The 20,551-nt window shown below is 35.6% G+C and overlaps 1 protein-coding gene and 1 long non-coding RNA gene across 2 annotated transcripts in view; both read left to right on the forward strand.

Moving 5' to 3' along the window:
- The window catches only part of LOC137177281 (uncharacterized), a 227,594-nt gene extending 219,829 nt beyond the window's left edge, over positions 1 to 7,765 (forward strand). The window contains exons 15-16 of the mRNA XM_067583468.1: positions 6,764 to 6,825; positions 6,935 to 7,765. Of these exons, the coding sequence (XP_067439569.1) occupies positions 6,764 to 6,825; positions 6,935 to 7,057 (185 nt within the window). The 3' untranslated portion in view covers positions 7,058 to 7,765. The remainder of the gene's footprint in view (positions 1 to 6,763; positions 6,826 to 6,934) is intronic.
- LOC137176992 (uncharacterized) lies at positions 1,796 to 4,202 on the forward strand. The gene is made up of 3 exons (XR_010925918.1): positions 1,796 to 2,147; positions 2,546 to 2,615; positions 2,706 to 4,202. It is a non-coding gene; the product is annotated as an uncharacterized lncRNA (long non-coding RNA).
- Positions 7,766 to 20,551: the final 12,786 nt, after the last annotated feature.

Here is a 20,551-nt window from a genome sequence, read left to right on the forward strand (position 1 = left end):
TTCACATAACAGCAACTCCACACATTCTGTATGAGTAAATAAATCATGATACACTACAAATGTTTGATTTATAAGAAAGCAAAACCTTTTACCAACTATTCACTCACATATAGTATATGTAATGTATAAATGTGTATAAAGTCTCGACAGCAAGGTTACATAGATTGACAGTGGTGCACTATATTGACCCCTGAATCATTTCTCACTATTGTAGTCTTACTTGGAATTATTTGTATATTTGTATAATATATAATTACTTATATTATACACATGAAAATGGTGGTTTACGTTGAATGTCTTTCATTGCTTGATCATAGTTTGAAAGCTTCAGCGATACAAAGATTGTATAATAACGCTAATTGGTTTTCATCCAAGTTTTTATGTCTCCAAGTGGTTCATTTGTGGGAAAAATTGTATCTTTTCTTTTTTTTAATGTTATCTCAACCTTCGGCGAAAAATGTGTTAACCTCTTGTTCTAATTTTTCCCCATTTTTTATAAATTCAGTGTTCAGATTTGTGTATCAGAACTTTGTTTTTTCTTCTTTCCTCTCCCATTAATCATCTCACGACCCCTCGGATTTATCTGGTGACCCTTTGGAGGGGCCCCAGCCCCTAGGTTGGGAACCACTGGACTAAACTAGTTAACTGTATATAAAGTAGTTGAAACTAGCTCCACCTCCAGCAGCTACAACAGTAACATGCTGCTCTAACACTGATGCTTCACTATTAATAATCTAATGATGTCATATATAATAATATATCAGTCAGAGGGACCAAACCACTACTTTTACTGCAATACTTTAACTACATCAAGCTGATAATACTTATGTACTTTTACTGCAATACTTTAACTACATCAAGCTCATAATACTTATGTACTTTTACTGCAATACTTTAACTACATCAAGCTCATAATACTTATGTACTTTTACTGCAATACTTTAACTACATCAAGCTCATAATACTTATGTACTTTTACTTAAGTAGGATTTTTCATGCAGGACTTTTACTTGTAATGGAGTATTACTGTATAGTGTACTTAAGTAAAGGATCTGAGCACTTCTTCCACCGCTTGTGTCAGTTGAATATCTTTTGGACTGTACTCAGACTAAATAAACATGGCTGTCAACTCTGGGAACTAGTGACGGGCCTTTTTCATTCATTTCTAACATTTCATAGACTTGACACGTGTGATCAATTAAAACTAATCAATACATGAATCAGAAGTGGTTTATTGCTTGTTCTCATGGTCAGTCCAGCAGGAGAGGGAGAATCTATTTAAATAGAGAATTCTATTTTCTCAGTAAGATGTTACTGATCTTTTGGTTTAATTCCACAAAGGAGGATGAACAATGATTATATGATGTCGATGGTCACATGTGGCTTCTGCCCCTCCATTACTGCAGCAGCGAAAATGAAAATACTGTATTTTACCATCAAATCTTACAGTAGCCTACTGTTAATGTCTGTTCTTGGTTTTGGCTTCAGAAAGCATCAAAATTTACAGTGTTTTACCGTATTTAGAAAGAACAGTACTTTACTGTTAGGATCTGTATTTTTACAGAAAGTTATTACAGTGTATGTGTGTGTATGTGTGTGTGCAGCAGCTGCCGCTGTGTGCGCGACGTGCATGTTGTGGTTAAAGCCTCTGATTGGTCAGCCTGCAGCTTCAGTTGCTGCAGTGTATCTGCAAGGATCATGAATGCAGCTTCATTCATTTCTGTGCTGATATTATTCCAATTTATTCAGATAAGCCCTCAATCTGATCTAACAAAGCACAGGAAATTGTCTATTTAAATGCGCAGTTTTAAAGGGGTGGCCGGGGTAGCCAGTGCCACCCCTACAATCTGACTGGCCACCACAGATGCCACGCCAAAATGTCTGCCGCCTCACCGGCTTCCACCTTGCTGTGGGGCGGGTGTTTGGCTCTGTCTGTCACTGTCTCATTTAATGGGAATCACTTCATTGACAACCAGTACGAGGAAACTCAACCTAAGGGCCCATCTCATCGGCGTTTCTGTGAGCAGCGTCACATCCAGGTGACTACTGTTTGCGTTTACTAACGTTACGCAAAATAGAGTGAAATAGAGGAATTATCCGTCCGGGAGTGAAGAAAGAGAAAGAAGAGAAAAGAAAGCAGGACAGTGGTAAGTGGATCATATAGTAATGAATGATGATAAATGATGATTGATAATAGTAAATGGGAAGCCAAAAAGTTAGTTAGCAAAGATATATGATGTCATGTAACATGCAAGCTAGCTAGCTAACGTTTTAGGAGTTGGTAAGAACTTGACTAATGCTATCTAGCGAGCTAACAGAGTTTAGCTTGCTAGCTATTTACCTTGAGATTACATGAGCCTGATTAAAATCTAATGTAAATTAAATAAATGGTTTTAGCTTTGGAAAGGCTTGTGAAGCCAGCCTGTGAAACTGGTTAAGAAATATTTAAGATTAATTTCAGGAATTCCTATGAACTCATTCTGAATATACTTTGTGAATATTGCTGCTTAGTATCATAGAGTAGCCATTTCTTATCTCTCCACAGGAACATTGGTGAAGTTCCTATCAACAAAAACAGGGAACCAGTCCCCCTCCAGGTCCTGATCCTGATGAATGTGAGTTCATTGCATCCTAATGGTGTTGATGTGATACGTCATGCTTTTCTAAAAATCATCATGACAAAATGTTCGGCGTTATTTTTTCAGGTCCATCAACTTCCACCATCTCCAGCACTTTAGCAACAGCAACACCACCATCCATAACTAAATGTATTTATTACTGTTAGTAGTCAGATAAGAAGATTATTATATATGTTTTTACTGCTAACATTAGTGTGAAAAATGTTTAAGCTAGATGTTGATGAGCGCTGATGTCATACTGTGGGAAGAGAAAGAACATTTAGAGTTAGCTTTGAATTCATTTGCACTTGTTATTTATATTTATTTGTTTACTTTTTTACTTTATACTTTTAAGTTGTTTACATTTCTTATTTCATCTTATTTTGTTAATATTAAACTATGTGTTTTTAGGAATTTATTACGTTTGATTTTCGCTGTTAATATAAATGTGTCAAAATAAAAATGTTTAGATTCCATAAATGCTTTTTGATTAATATCTGATTATTTAACAGGTGTTCTGGGGAACATAATGGTAACAAAAGTTGGTCAGATGGGCCCCGTGGGATTTTCTGCCTGGGGCCCCATCAGTCCTCACCCCTTCCCCAAACAATCTGTAGCTGTTGGGTTATAATTATTACAGCTGCTGCTGATATGAACATGCCACTTGTTTAATCCAGATAAGAGATAAATACAAATACTGTAGAATATCTGCACTTGTTAATCACATGCCTATTACTTCCACATAGAAGTGCTGCTTGTGCTGTTGTTGACGTTGCACTGTTCTCTCATCTATGTTTCTGATATCTCTGATTGCACATCAACAAAACATTGTTTTCTTACTGCATCAGTCATCGGCCTTGTTATCATCCCCAAATCATAACATACATTAGCTTATCATAATAATCATAATTATTTTTGCTGTTCTTATTTAATTTGAACATTTCTGTGTAGCACACTTTTCTTGCAAACTTATTTAATTATAGCAGAGGTATAGCTTCCATGAAGTCAGTTTATTATTATTATTATTGTTATTTCAGAGTCGCCTACCTTTTGGTAAAAGGTCTCATCAGCTCTTTGAATGGCTTGTTATAGATCCATGACCACAAATACTTGCACAGGTTTAGTTACAGGTCAGAGCATTAATTATATAATAAAGGAACCTGAAGATGGAAATACAGAAGGTGGTAATGGTAATTCAATCAGGAGAGACTCAGTTTCTATGTAAGTGAATGTTATTTATTTCACATTGAAAGGTGGGCATGTCATAATGAATCTTAGCTCTGTGATGTTAAAAGTTGAAGATTGATGGGTGGATGTCATTATAATATCGGTTTAAACTGGTTGGTTCAAGGCTGCATAAGCACACATCATATTTTGTTTTACAGGAAGAAATTGATTGGATTTTGATATAAGAATACAAAAAAATTGATTTTTTATTTATTAATTTATTTATTTGGTATATATTGTTAAACAGGTGTACAATATGACCGGGGATGTGATCTAAAAGGGTAAAAAAGGCATTTTTCATTTCATCTCGACTTTAAACAGAGAAACTTGCATTCACTTGTTTTTATTTATTTTATTTTACAGCAGAACCACTCTACAGGAAAATAAGTGACAAAGCTGATCTCACACCAGCCTCTGTGGTGAATCCCATCAAGAGCATAGTGTGGAAACATGGACCCATTATTGCTGTGGGGTGGTACAGAGGCGGGACTTTCTCCTACCAACACTTCAAAGGTACCACTTTAATCTAAATCAAGGTGTTTGGTAGCCAGAGATCAATGATTTATTAAAGATTTATTAATTCATTATCTCTGTAAAACCCAATTAAATACCTTAATTACATAATTGTCAATGGATAAATGAAAAGAATTCAGGTTATAAAAAAGGGATTCACTTGCTTTTCTGTGGGAAATCAAAACTAGACTTTTTATGTATGAAAATCAGCTGTTTAGTGTTTTAAAGTGCATATTTCTCCAGCTGCCCACTCATAAGTGACCAACAAAATCCCTGTTTCGAAGCTAAAATTGTGCATTTTGCAGATCGTTGTATACTGAACACTTTAACTGGAGAGCTGACGATCACAGGACTGACTCCAGACGACAGCGGCAACTACACAGTAGAGATCAACAACAAAGTCACCAGCAAGACTCAACTCCTGGTTATCTGTAAGTGGAGGAATTGTGTGTGAAGTTTGTCTTAGTTTATAAAAAACTGCCCTAAATTCAAAGGAAATGTTTTTGTTTGATTGTCTATCAGTTCCTGTCTCTAAACCCACCATCTCCTTATCGTGTGAGTCTGAGATGACCTACTGTGTCCTCACCTGTAGTGGCAACACCACAGACGCTGAACCAGTCACCTACTTTTAAAGTGTGATATTAACACGACTACTAAAAAAGAAGATAACTGAGACTTTCTTCAACTTGCTTCATGCTGTATTCACTTGGCACAACTATAAATCCTCCTGAAGTGTAAAACAAATACATTTTCTTTAACTATTTTAATAATTTATGAACAGTCATGAACAAGAGATTGCATGACTGTTACAGGTGTGCTGTAGTCATGATAGTTCCTTTATCATTTGACAGAGAGGTCAACAACAAGTCCAGATGTCCCTGAAACATCCACCCAGGACCTGGAAACTGCTGAGTCACCAGATCCCAGCAATGAAACTGGTGAGAGAAATATTATTGTAAGCAGTTGTAATCTATTGAAGGCCAAATAAAGAAGTTTATTTTCAATGTTAAATCACAATGTCTCACTTTACAAAAAGTGCTCTCTGTATACTCGTCTGCTTGGGAGTATATTAAGGCCTTAAGGCAGACAGTGAACAGTAAAAACAATTGAGAATAATGCACACAAGAAAAAAAAAATATTAACATGTAATAAAATAAAATAGATTTAAAGTTATAATAATAATGAAATAGAATGAAATAAAAACTAGAATATAATTTTACAGCATTAATACAATAAAATAAGTGAATAAAATAGTAAAGTAAATAATGTCTATAAATCATTCTTAATCTAAAGCCAGGCTAAAGAGCTTTTAAGTTATATCTGAAGATATCAACACCTCCATCATCTTTGTTAAATATCCACCAAACATCTGAACATGTGATATGTTTTCTTCTTTGTCTCCTTCTCATGTAGAAACCAACGATCAGGTGTGTTTCTGGACAGAGAAGATGCTGAGTCATGAGAAGTGGAGATTAAACCCACTTTAATACAGTATTTATACAAACTTTTTATCTTTCCACTGATAAAAAAAAAACTTCTGTATTTTTATTAAGTTGTATCTGTGTGTGTAGAGGAAGCCTTGCAGGAATTACAATGAAGGTGGTTGTTGGAAAGGTGACAGTTGCCACTACAGACATGTTTGCGAGTTCGCCCTGAAAGGAAACTGTCCCAACGGATCCAACTGTCGGCTGAAACACCCCGGAGGTGATTATAGGAAAATAGGAAAAATCCTTCCTATTGTAAAAATAAAGGTTTGGAAAGGGAATGGGTTATATAAGAGGCTTGTCCGTTGGATAAAAAGAACAGAAGTTAATGAAATAAACATTTAGAGGTTTTAGACTCTTATTTATGAAGCAAAATAACTACAGTATTACATTCTTAATTCATTTTACAGCAGACAGCAGTGTTGCTGTAACTGAATGTTGTTCAGCAGTACAGAGCTGATAAATGTTAAGTTAGATTACTTAAAGCTGCTGTATGGATTATCTGCTGTTGTTAGTGATTGTAAATACAATATTCACTCTCTATTTAACTTTTCTTTTGGTCTCCACCAACTTCTGAGAAAAATATTCAGCTAAATGTTCCACTTTATTCACTGAGTCGTCACTAACTTTGTCTGCTGTTACAGTACCTGCTGGGCAGGTAACATATAGAAGGTTTATCAGAGCTTTTAAGAAAAAACAACAATGAACTAAAAGAGGCGAAGAAAGCTCTAGAGCTGAGAGTAACTGCAGAATTCTTTATTGGTTTGTCATTATGATCGATATCTTTCACATCACACAGTCATTTGATACATTATTCATATAAAAATATAGATTAGTGCAGCTTTAATGCCCCTTAAAAATAAAATAATAATCACTGTTAGTGTTTTTAAATGTTTCATCTTGCTCTATTTCATCAAACAGGCACCAAACCACAATGGCAGTTTGAGGGAGACAGTGGGACATGGTATGAGTTCATATACAAGGTAAGTTATCTGCAGAGTGGACTTCATATTTAGCTGAGAAACTTTATTCGTCTCTGAATAATAAATACATTTCAGCATTATTATGATTTGAATGGCCTTTTTTCTGCAGAGGGGCACAACTGAATGTTCAGTAAACAGCGATGAAATCGAGAGGAAGTACCAGCAAAACCCCAACAGCAAAATGCCCTTCACAGTGAACAGAAACTACTACGAGCTGGACTTTGAAGGTTGAGTTATGCTTTACATATTGTGATAAGAGAAAAAAATGGTAAACTTCAATTTCTTTAAGGTTGTCTGGAAAGAATTATGCAATTTGGAACTAATTGTGTGTGAAATAGAGACCGCTATCGGAGTTTAGTTAGTTGTGGTGAGTTTAAAGTAGCTGTTGATGCCCAGAGGAATTTCGTTGAAAGAACTGCTCTATTTAAACCCAACGAAATATACATGAATTATTCATTTATCACTGGTAATGTTATTCCTACAAGATGGTGAATTGTATGCTAGCCTGTAGAGAAATTTCCCCTTTTTGCATCTTCAGCAGACCTGGTCTACGCTGTAAAAGACTCTATGTTACACTTAAAGGAATATAATTTCATATTTTTGGAAATTCATTCATTTGTTTTTTGCCAAGAGTTAGATGAGACAATTGATGTACTAGCCTCGTATTAGTGGAAAAAGTCGAAACATGGCTTTGTGATTCAGGGTTGATGTCGAATAATGTTAAAATTAGAAGATAACTCCTTTAGAGAAGTTAAATTAGTTTTCCCTCCGCATTCCCCATTGTGATACATTAGCCTGGAGTCACACTTCAAGCCACTATTTCTCAACAATATTGTTTTATTTTTATTATCATTCATTATTTTTATTTATTACTTTATGCTTTATTGTGTGTCAAGACGTTTAGCTTTTAATCAATAAAAATAAATAATGTTTTCATTTATCCTAAGATGTTGTGTGATTTCTTTGAGCAACAGTAAACAGAGGTCACTGCTTGGAGAAGAAGCTTAAATTCAAGCTTTAATGTTTCCTCCGGACACTAAAGGTTATTTATGGAAGGTGGTGCCCAGACGAGGTTTTATATTAATAAAAGTATTAATGTTCCAACATGAACAGTGGAAATTAAACATGATTACATGTGTAGTAATTATATTCAAACATGTGCAATGTGGGAGGGGAACCCCAGACTGTAGGGGCTTGACTGAGTGACGTCAGCTGTGCTCCAAGATCATAGTGGTTGTACTGACACTGGCACTGTGATGGTCAGGAAAGAGTAGAGCAGCCAGACTAAATGCACACACAAGATAAACTCTTCAATGAATGAGTAGTAAATTCATGCACTGATCAACAACATCTGTCAACAGGATGTGAGAGAAAAAGTATTATGATTATTAAGTATTATTATTATAAGTATTATTAAGTCTTATTCCACCACCTGGTTCACACACACAAAAAGGTGGAGCATAGAAAACCATCACATACAGTATGTACTGTATGAAGGATAACTCTCATCCTTAAAGTATTTTGGTTTAGTTTCTGTGTCTATTAGTGAACCTACATGAACTGAGAGCAGAGCGAGCTTAGTGCCAACACAAGAGGATGAACACCAGGGTTCAGGTAAAAGTAATAGTAATAGTATGACTATCATCATTGAATATCTTCATCATCATCATCTGACCAGGGCTCAGTGGTCACAACTGTCTGAAGTACAAAAATAAATGCAAATACTTAAAAAATGCTTGCTTGCTTAACAACTTGCTGCCAGTAGAAATGTCTCCTGGTCACTCAGTGTCTGAACAGTCCACTTACAAACTGTGGATTAATAGTTATAAATATGTTGATGCTTGTCAAACAGCTCATTTTTAGCAGTAACATGCAGACACCAATATATCACATTCTGATATCTGATGTTGGAGGACAACAATTGAAAACTAATTGTGCTGGCAGTGGTAAACAACCCTGTTATTATTTAGACTGTAGAGCTGATCCAGCTGTGCCAACATAAATATATATATATATATATATATACAGGGATGACACAACGGCTTCATCAAAGTTTATCTGTAACACATCAAAAAATCAACAACTTGATAAAAATAAGACAGTTTTTGTAAAAAGCCTTTTGTTAAAACACATTTCTCTACTACATTGTATTTGTATTTGCTTCATCATACTGTAGACACAGTCAAACAAACATGTTTCATCAGCTGACATGTAAACACTTTAAACTGTTAACCTCTGTACCTCTCCCCGACAGAAACACAAGTTATTGTTATTCAATGCATTTACCATAAAGATGAGAATAGGTGTGCACTCAAAATTTAGGGGCAGGTACCTGAGGACAGGCTGATTAGCAGGATGAGACACACCTGGGCCCGGTGTGCCCCATGTATGAAGCCAAAGAAGCTGCCAGCTCAGAGCACATGGAAAAGACAGGAGTTTGTCAGGAAATGTTTTGTTTTTCAAGATAAGAAGTTACTGTTCTCTACAGACAAGGAGTCTGAACAGGTGCTTGCAGGTAACGTTACTGTTAAAAATTAACTTTGTTGAGTCCTCACAAGCTTTGAAATGTAAGCTTAGTTTTTGATAGATTACATCAAAATAAAGCAGTTTGGATGTGATGAATTCTGGCCTCTGTGAAGGATTTCCTGCTCTCTAGCTGTATTATATCAATGGGACCAATAGGAGGGCTGTGGCTCTGTATGTGGACAATGACTTGAAAGTTCTTAAAATTTCTAAATGTATATTCTGATTTTTCTTGTGTTACTGTTAGTATTGGTGGTTAAGTAATTGTAATTAACAGACCATCTATTTCTATTGTTTTATGTTTTGAGTAAGGGGCAGACAAAATAAGATTTTCTTCTAACAATCTGCTTTGTGAATTCTGTATAATGTTTGATAAATCTCTGCCAGTATATCAGGTCTGGACTTGGATTTGATTTCTCTTATTGTAGTTAAAGCTGCACCTGAATCACTGCATATGACTGAGTTGTCTGTTTTATTGTCCTCTATCCACCAAAGTGCACATTAATATTGCCAACATCTCTGCTGTGAATACTGACATCTGATACGTCTGTTTTTAATTCTTAATTCAGGAATGATTACTCCAAAGTAACTTCATATATCTTTATTCTGTAAATATGAACTCCATCCTTGTTGCAGATGAGACTTAACTTCCTTGACTATTTCTCCTGATCTCTATCTTTTGTTATTATTCAGTGAGCATAGATCGATTTCAGGTTCTGGGATTATCCATGATGGTTCAACTGACCAACAGACTGGATGGCACACATTAACATTAATAATACCAATTTCCTCTGCCTCAGACTTTTGCTTATTTCCAAAGTTTGTTTTGGCCTTTCTCTCTTTACTTCCGATTCAAGAGAGGCGATTGAATTTCTGTCCAATTGGTGTCATCCACTGGGTGGCAGTGCAGGATGACTGGATAGGTGATGTATGGTTTTGAATTAAAGGGCTCTCCATATGTTATCACACCAACAAATACCTGCTGGAACACATTTAATGTATTAATGCATCTTACAAAACATGTTCTAACAGCATTAAATGACTAAATGATGAGCTTTGAGTTTATTATTCTTCTGTATTGGGTCACCTCAGAGTGCATTATCAAAGATGGGATCATCTGCATTTTAATTGTGTGAAGTTTATTTTATCCCTGGAGTGACAGCTGACAGTGTGGATGATTTTTAACCTCTGATTCCTTCACTGCAGCTCAGAATAACATGAGACAACCATGTGATGATAGTTGGAAATAAAAATAAATGCTTGTCTTTGTTTAAAAAATAATAATAATCCACACACTGTTAATTGGCTCCATGATTATAAATGCAACATTTCAGTCAGATAGACCTCATCAGTCATTAACTACTTTCCCACTCTTTGCTTTGGTAGCAGAAATGGTCTGGCTTTACTTTTTAATTTAAAAAAAAAAAAAAAAAAAATTACTTCATTCATGGTTCTGATGATGTTGCTTGTAATTAACAACTCCGCCTCTTTCACATGAACGCGCTTGTAATTGGAAAACCCCGAGTTGACTGAGCTGGTTGATAGCAGCTACTGGTTATCTGGAAGGACAATGTTAGGCTCAGTGAAGCCAGATGACGAAAAGATATCCTGAATATGTTGAATTTACTTTGTAGTACAGGGGCCTGTTTCAGAAAGCAGATTTAGTGAAATGAGGGAAACTCTGGGTTTTCAGTTTCAGAAAGAGAGCTAACTTAAACTTGGTGTCAGTTACTGCAGTAACTGACTCTGTGAAGTTAACCTGCTCGCTGGCAACAAACCCTGAGTTTCTCTCCGTCTCCTCCATCTTACAGAACCAGACACACTGTTTCATTTCCTCATTCATTCAGTCCGTATCAAAGCGCATTCATTAGCAGAGGTTCACTATCTGTCAGAATCTAAATCCTGGTTGAATATTAGTTTAGTTACTCAAGGACTTTCTAAAGTTACCACTTTATATAACTATATATTTACATTTTATAGTATCATCACATCACCAGCACAGGTCCTCTGACAGCTGAAGAGTCCTTAAATCAAAATATATAGTGATTTCTTCTTCATGGTACAAATTGTTTAATAGAAATAGTACACTGCAGGATTCAGAGCGCCTTAAAAACCTCAGAAAATCCAGCTTGGTTATGTGTGAAATAGAATATCATTGGTCACTGGAATCTTTGTTATAAAAGATGCTAAAAATTCAACTTTAGATCCTTTGTGGTCAAGTTCAGTAACACGCAACAAAGCAAACTGTAGAAGAAATTTTAGAATCAAACTCCAGACTGCTGATTAAGAGGAAAATGTTAATGCTTGAGTAACAGATCAGTACTGTCCATCTGGTTTTATACATGTACACATGTAAGGTACAATAGCCTAGGCAGTGCATGCAGTCCTTGGTGTATGTGATGTTTGTTTTTAAGCCAACCTGTCATCACTTTATACATGCAACAATCCTGAAATAGTCTGGAAATGCAATAAAAGGTACAGAAGGCTGAATAAGATGAGAGCAAATAAGCTGATGTGAACCGTTTTCTTCCAGGATTTAAGGGGTGATTCTGATGAAACTAGCTCAAGGAATAAAGTCCACTCGAGCCGTTCAATCACTCATGATATGAACACAAAACCTTCCTGAATAAACTGAGTTGGGATTAATCTCAAACTGTGACATTTGCACTCCCAAGAATGTCAAGTACAAAACAATAGGAAACCTCCAGCATTTAAAGAACACAGCATAGAAGAAGATCCCACCTCAACCTTTGGTCCTTCTGGTCAAGTAGAAATGGATCTCAGGTGCAGGTTAATTTTCTGAGGCCCAGTGGCTCGCTGAATGTCAGCAAGTCAGAATTTAAACCGGGTCAGATTAAAAATACAGACAATAACAGGATATGATAGGATTTTAAATCTTTACATTCAATCAGTGTCTTTTTTTTTGAGAGAAATCAAGGCTCTTCTGTCCACAGTAATTAAAAGAATAAGACTGGTAAAACAATGTGCAGACTATATTTTGCATTCAAATCAAATTCTCTGTTTATAAGGCATTATATCATTACAGTCTATTTAAATTGGACTTAAAAATGTTGGATTTTCATACATTTAAAAGTATGATTGTATATTTATACAAACCTTTTATAGGAAATGATGAACTCCTTTGACCTTAAAAGTGAAAACCACCTTCAAAAGTGCAACTTAAAGATAAGAGTAAGAAATATTTAACAGATGTGGAAGAAATACTATTTTTCTTACCTACAATATGTAAATGACACAATAAAACATATACCTTAATACAATATTAAACTGCATTTGTTAATAATAAACTTTAAACCATGGAGAGAAGACTGTTAAAATTAATCTAAATGTCATAAGTTATTTTAAATAATAGTTGTGTGAAATTACTGATGTGTTAACATGAAAGCAGTGTTTAAAGGTTGTAGCTGCTCAAAGTGAAGATTAGACTCTTATTGTTGTTGTTGTTGAGTAAAAATCTCACATTTCCAACTTTGGGGATTACACTTATTTTTTTCCCATCGTCACATTTCACTTTGTAGCAACTCAAAATTCGTAGTTAAAATGGTCCAATTTCATCACATCAAACAGCTGGTGTGACAATAATTCTTAACAGAAAACTCACGAGGCCCGTATGTACATTGAAATAGTTGTTGGTCTCTAATTGTTCCTCCTGTTCATATTTGCCCTGAAATACTGTCAGACTTAAATGTAAATGATGGGAGTCAATTACTCAGTTCCTGTTTTATGAAAAAATGCGTTGTTAAATTCAACTTAGACTAAAATGAAGGTTCAATAGCCTGAGTTAGATAAAATCAAGAGGGTACCCTCAACATTTGCAGCTTTTTCAATATGAAATCCCTAAAATGACGATCTTCAAAACACAGGACAAAACAAACCAAAATAATAGAAGAAAATGTAAACAACACAAGTTAGACTTGCATTATATTTCAGACATGGACTTTCAGAACTGTATGTTGGTTTTATGGTTGGTGGAGAGAAGCTGTGGCGCCTCACTCTGAAAACTGGATATGTAATAATGCAAGCATATCAGAATTCCAACATGTATGTATTGTCACGTACTTACCAGTGATACTTGCAGGACTAGTTCTTCTCAAACAAGCTCTAATTTCCTCTGTGGTTTAGTCAACAGGAAGTCACACTTGACAGGAAGTCACACTTAACAACACACCCTGCAAAGCTCTGAGAGACTCAGACACAAAGAAGAAATCTAGAGAAACAGAAGAAGCAAAACAATAATCTTTATAAACATTATTACTGTATTTGTTTGTAGATTTCTTCACTCTGTCATTTTCCACTAAGTGAAGACTTATTGTATCTTTGATTTGTATAATCTTAATAAGTACAAATCTTTCTTGAGTAATACATGGATGTGTTTGCATGTGCTGGAAAGCAAAAAACACAATTCAGCTTCTGACAAAAAGAAAAAAATCCTTTTTATGTAAGTGCAATGAATGAGATGAGATTAAAAATAATGTCATGAATGTAATACAGATATCAAAACTAATATTAAATTATAAGAAACTGATCATTAATTCAAGAAGGAAGGCCGGTTAGAGTCTACAGTTAAGCAGCTCTGTGAGGCTGCACTTCACAACACCAAGTGAGGTTTCCAGTGTGAATTCAGTTGAAATTTACAACAGTGATTATAGATCAAAAATATTTTTTGTGCACTTGCTAACTGATTAAAAATGAAAATACACAGTTGACAGTTTACTTTAACTATGTCCAGATTAGTCTTGTAGGAGTATTAAAGAACAAGCTGTTGTCCTCCTACAACCTGCATTAGTTAGTACAGTATTGACTAATTGAATATTATACTGTTCAGTAGCTTTAACTTGTGTAATTTTAAAATATCACCTGAAGAAGTGGTACATGAATACACAACTTTTTTACCAGAACTCCAGAACAGCTCAACAGAGATTTAACATTTAAAAATTAAAGGAAAAAATGTTTAGTAGTGAAAAGGTGAAACTGAAGGTCTCTTCAGAAAACTGTAATGTTTAAAATGTTGAAAATGTCAGACTCAGTCAACCTTACAAACAGAACAACATGAGAGAGACAAGAGTTTACTCCCACGCTCACTTTTCAAATTTTGTTTCTCTTTCTGTCCGTCTGCAGCTGCTGAGATAAAATGTCACACTGGTTGTTGTTAGAAAAACAGGAAGGTCAAAGAGTGAGAAACAGCTTACTGACAGTCACTGACTTCACTTTGCAATGAGAAACTTATGACAGTCTTCAGTGTCTCAATATACAGCATGTTGGCTGAGGACTTTTTTATTCCTTATTCAATTATTACATTTTTGTTAGTTTTCTTTCAACTTTTTTGGATTCACCTGATTGATGGACAGTCTTTCAGAGCTTTGATTTTCCATCACACCACTATCTATTAAGACCTGTGCACTGAGTAGTGTGAAGGCCCTGTTGTAATGCAAGGAATTATTGTTTTTTGTCCAAATTAATCACAATTTTTTGAAACTTTCCACATGCATCAGAATTGTGAACATTTATATGTTTTATGGGTCTTGGACATGGGTGTTGCAAAATGGCTCGATAGCGCCCTCCATGAAATGTTGAATCCCCCACATATAGGTTTCACCTAGATGCACCAAATTTGGAAGGCACATGTATCATGTCCAGACTTCCTAAGAACCTCTTGGAGCCATACCCTAAGCCCAACAGGAAGTCAGCCATTTTGAGTCAAAATGCCTTCAATTTTGGTAGGTTACGTCTACAGACCTTTGTGATGCTAAATTGCAAAGCTTTTTGGTTTTCATTGATCACCATTGGCGTGGTTTGCCAATCAATTTAGCCCAAAACATGTTTGGGGCTTTGAACAGAAAGTTGTTGTAACTCAACTTTACATTGTCCAATCCGCCCCAAATTTCTCATGTTTGATAGGAGTCCAAGCCTGAACACAACTACATGTCAATATTGAGTCATAGTCATAGCGCCACCTACTGACAACAGGAAGTAGGCCTTATGTGACAAACATCCCCGATTTACATGAAATTTACATGGTGTGGTCTACACATGATATACAGCAACATGACATATAATTAGTAGGTGTTCTTTAGAGCCACAGGAAGTGATAGTTATCTCCTACATGCAATGTCCAATTTTCATGAAAATGCATATCGATTATATTCTGCTAAATGCATTGCTGCATTAATATTTCACTTATACACAATATATTTCTAATATGTCATCTCCAGCGCCACAAACTGCACAAAGTAAATAATATTTTACCCATTCACAAAGTGTCCGATAATTCTGAAAATTCAGAGCCATCTCAACGGACCTCCAGTAGCGATACGACAGCTGGCGCTCCCTCCGATGCACGTGAGGTGTGAGGGCCCGTTCATCACTGTCTATGATCCGACTTCCTGGATATTAAATGTTCATCTGCAATTTTCTGTAGTTGTCCCAGTAATATTTGTTGTTAAAGTGTTCTGTAGTAGCATATTACATGACATGGTGAAGCTACATTTGAGTCAAAAAAAGGTTATAAATGCAGTTAAAAGAACAATACTTTCCACTTATATTTTAAGATGTTTGATTTAAAAAAGAGCTGATTTTAATTCTAATTATAACTATTCTAATTATCTGTTAACTCCTCTTACTCTTTCATCTGTTTCTATCTGCGGATGTGTCTTGTTTTTCCCTCTGCATTGAGTGTTTTGTCAGAGTGATTGTTATTTGGGTGCTTGAACTGTGCGTTCTCCCTCATGCCTCTATGTGCCTTTTTTCTGCCTCTTTCCTGGTCAATAATCATGGAGACTGCAGCATTTCGGGTGCAAATTCAGGAGGCTTATCTCTGCCCGGTTACCACAGTTATCTAATCAAGCGCACCTGCAGAGCAGCTGCCTCACAATAAACTGATATAACAGCTACATGAGTGTCATATTTTACCTGCAAGACATGCTGTTAATGCTGTTGTTCATTGTTTGTGATGTAAAAACGTCAGAGAAATAAAAAGCTTGCGTCCTGGTATTAATTCAGTTATAAAAGCCAAACGCACCGCGGAGCGTCTCTCCTGCCGGCTGTTGACAGCGCTGCCAGCTGGAGAGTCGATCACACTGGATGGTAGAGGAGGAGACGCAGAGACGCTGATATTCGTCTGTTTAAACAGGAGTTTAGCCGACTTCACTGCATTTAACACCAGAGCTGAGAGCGTCAGAGGTGCATTGCAATGCTGTCCTCCACTCTCAAGTCACAATTTAAATCAGGTCAGATTAAAAATACAGACAATAACAGGATATGATAGGATTTTAAATCTTTACTTTCAATCAGTGTCTTTTTTTTTTTGAGAGAGAAATCAAGGCTCTTCTGTCCACAGTAATTAAAGAATCAGACTGGTAAAACAATGTGCAGACTATATTTTGCATTCAAAAACAAATTCTCTGTTGTTTATAAGGCAATATATCATTATAGTCTATTTAAATTGGACTGTTGGATTTTTCATACATTTAAAAGTATGATTGTATATTTATACAAAGCTTTTATAGGGAATGATGAACTCCTTTGACTTTAAAAGTGAAAACCACCTTCAAAAGTGAAACTTAAAGATAAGTAAGAAATATTTAACAGATGTGGAAGAAATACTATTTTTCTTACCTACAGTATGTAAATGACACAATAAAACATAAACCTTAATTCAATATTTCACTGCATTTGTTAATAATAAACTTTAAACCATGGAGAGAAGACTGTTAAAATTAATCTAAATGTCATAAGTTATTTTAAATAATAGTTGTGTGAAATTACTGATGTGTTAACATGAAAGCAGTGTTTAAAGGTTGTAGCTGCTCAAAGTGAAGATTAGACTCTTATTGTTGTTGTTGTTGAGTAAAAATCTCACATTTCCAACTTTGGGGATTACACTTATTTTTTTCCCATCGTCACATTTCACTTTGTGGAAACTCAAAATTCGTAGTTAAAATGGTCCAATTTCATCACATCAAACAGCTGGTGTGACAATAATTCTTAACAGAAAACTCACGAGGCCCGTATGTACATTGAAATAGTTGTTGGTCTCTAATTGTTCCTCCTGTTCATATTTGCCCTGAAATACTGTCAGACTTAAATGTAAATGATGGGAGTCAATTACTCAGTTCCTGTTTTATGAAAAAATGCGTTGTTAAATTCAACTTAGACTAAAATGAAGGTTCAGTAGCCTGAGTTAGATAAAATCAAGAGGGTACCCTCCACATTTGCAGCTTTTCAATATGAAATCCCTAAAATGATGATCTTCAAAACACAAGACAAAACAAACCAAAATAACAGAAGAAAATGTAAACAACACAAGTTAGACTTGCATTATATTTTAGACATGGACTTTCAGAACTGTATGTTGGTTTTATGGTTGGTGGAGAGAAGCTGTGGCGCCTCACTCTGAAAACTGGATATGTAACAATGCAAGCATATCAGAATTCCAACATGTATGTTTTGTCACGTACTTACCAGTGATACTTGCAGGACTAGTTCTTCTCAAACAAGCTCTAATTTCCTCTGTGGTTTAGTCAAACAGGAAGTCACACTTGACAGGAAGTCACACTTAACAACACGCCCTGCAAAGCTCTGAGAGACTCAGACACAAAGAAGAAATCTAGAGAAACAGAAGAAGCAAAGCAATAATCTTTATAAACATTATTACTGTATTTGTTTGTAGATTTCTTCACTCTGTCATTTTCCACTAAGTGAAGACTTATTGTATCTTTGATTTGTATAATCTTAATAAGTACAAATCTTTCTTGAGTAATACATGGATGTGTTTACATGTGCTGGAAAGCAAAAAACACAATTCAGCTTCTGACAAAAAGAAAAAAAAATCCTTTTCATGTAAGTGCAATGAATGAGATGAGATTTAAAAAAAGTCATGAATGTAATACAGATATCAAAACTACTATTAAATTATAAGAAACTGATCATTAATTCAAGAAGGAAGGCTGGTTAGAGTCTACAGTTAAGCAGCTCTGTGAGGCTGCACTTCACAACACCAAGTGAGGTTTCCAGTGTGAATTCAGTTGAAATTTACAACAGTGATTATAGATCAAAAATATTTTTTGTGCACTTACCAACTGATTAAAAATGAAAATACACAGTTGACAGTTTACTTTAACTATGTCCAGATTAGTCTTGTAGGAGTATTAAAGAACAAGCTGTTGTCCTCCTACAACCTGCATTAGTTAGTACAGTATTGACTAATTGAATATTATACTGTTCAGTAGCTTTAACTTGTGTAATTTTAAAATATCACTCCAGAACAGCTCAACAGAGATTTAACATTTAAAAATTAAAGGAAAAAATGTTTAGTAGTGACAGAGTGAAACATTTCAAACATGTTTGAAATGTTGAAAATGTCAGACTCAGTCAACCTTACAATCAGAACAACATGAGAGAAACAGGAGTTCATTCTCACGCTCACTTTTCAAATCTCATTTAGTTTCTCTTTATGTCCGTCTGCAGCTGCTGAGATAAAATGTCACTTTGTGAAAAAAAACAGGAAGGTCAAAGAGTGAGAAACAGCTTACTGACAGTCACTGACTTCACTTTGCAGTGAGAAACTTATGACAGTCTTCAGTGTCTCAATATACAGCATATTGGCTGAGGACTTTTGTTATTCCTTATTCAATTATTACATATTTGTTAGTTTTCTTTTTACTTTTTTGGATTCACCTGATTGATGGACAGTCTTTCAGAGCTTTGATTTTCCATCACACCATTATTTATTAAGACCTGAGCACTGAGTAGTGTGAAGGCCCTGTTGCAATGCAAGGAATTAATGTTTTTTGTCCAAATTAATCACAATTTTTGAAACTTTCCACATGCATCAGAATTGTGAACATTTATATGTTTTATGGGTCTTGGACATGGGTGTTGCAAAATGGCTCGATAGCGCCCCCATGAAATGTTGAATCCCCCACATATAGGTTTCACCTAGATGCACCAAATTTGGAAGGCACATGTATCGTCCAAACTTTCGAAGAACCTCTTGGAGCTAAGCCCTAAGCTCAACAGGAAGTCAGCCATTTTGAGTCAAAACGCCTTCAATTTTGGTAGGTTACATCTACAGACCTTTGCGATGCTAAATTGCAAAGCTTTTTGGTTTTCATTGATCACCATTGGCGTGGCGTGCTAATCAATTTAGCCCAAAACATGTTTGGGGCTTTGAACAGGAAGTTGTTGTAACTCAACTTTACATTGTCCAATCCGCCCCAAATTTCTCATGTTTGATAGGAGTCCAAGCCTGAACACAACTACATGTCAATATTGAGTCATAGTCATAGCGCCACCTACTGACAACAGGAAGTAGGCCTTATGTGACAAACATTCTCCGATTTACATGAAATTTACATGGTGTGGTCTGCACATGATATACAGCAACATGACATAATTAGTGGGTGTTCTCTAGAGACACAGGAAGTGATAGTTATCTCCTACATGCAATGTCCAAGCAAAATAGTTTTCAAATGGAAACTCTTGTCATTGTGTGTGTTACAACCAAATAATTTTATCAGATATAATTTATTCCTTGATCAAACCTTTCATGAAATGGCTGATTTTCAATAGATCCCACTCCCTTTATACTTACTGTGTTTTTCATACTTCCAAGTGAAGTCCTAAAGAAAACCTGAAGTAACAAGAATCATTTAACCTTTACCAGAGCCAAATTAAATACATGTATCTAATGTATGAGGGTCAGATGATTACTGGCTTTCTGTGGAGGTTTGATGATGGAAACAGGGAGTTCTGAAGTCAGAGGAACATTTTTAAATTATATTTTTATTATATGAACAATGTATTTTGATTATTTACACTCTCTACATTATTTGCATGATATTTAAGATCCTGCTCAGAAGTCCATGTCCAAAAAGTCTGCCGTGCTTTCTATGCCAATTTTTACTTAACTGTTACATCTGTATCATATTAACTATTATAGTTTGACATTTTAGGAAATACACTTATTCACTTTCCTGCCAAGAATTAGATGAGAAGCATCAGACGGCCACTTGTGACGGACCCTCTGTTTTATGCTCCTTGTTGCTGCTGTGTTCTTTGTTTGCAGGAGCAGGTTCCTGAGCAAACTGATCAGCAGGATGGGAAACACCTGGGCCCCGTGTGCCCCATATAAAAGTCAGAGAAGCTGCCAGTTCAGACCGTCTCTTCTCTCCCCCACATACTC

This window comes from Thunnus thynnus, chromosome 24, assembly GCF_963924715.1.
Source record: "Thunnus thynnus chromosome 24, fThuThy2.1, whole genome shotgun sequence".
Taxonomy (NCBI): Eukaryota; Metazoa; Chordata; class Actinopteri; order Scombriformes; family Scombridae; genus Thunnus; species Thunnus thynnus.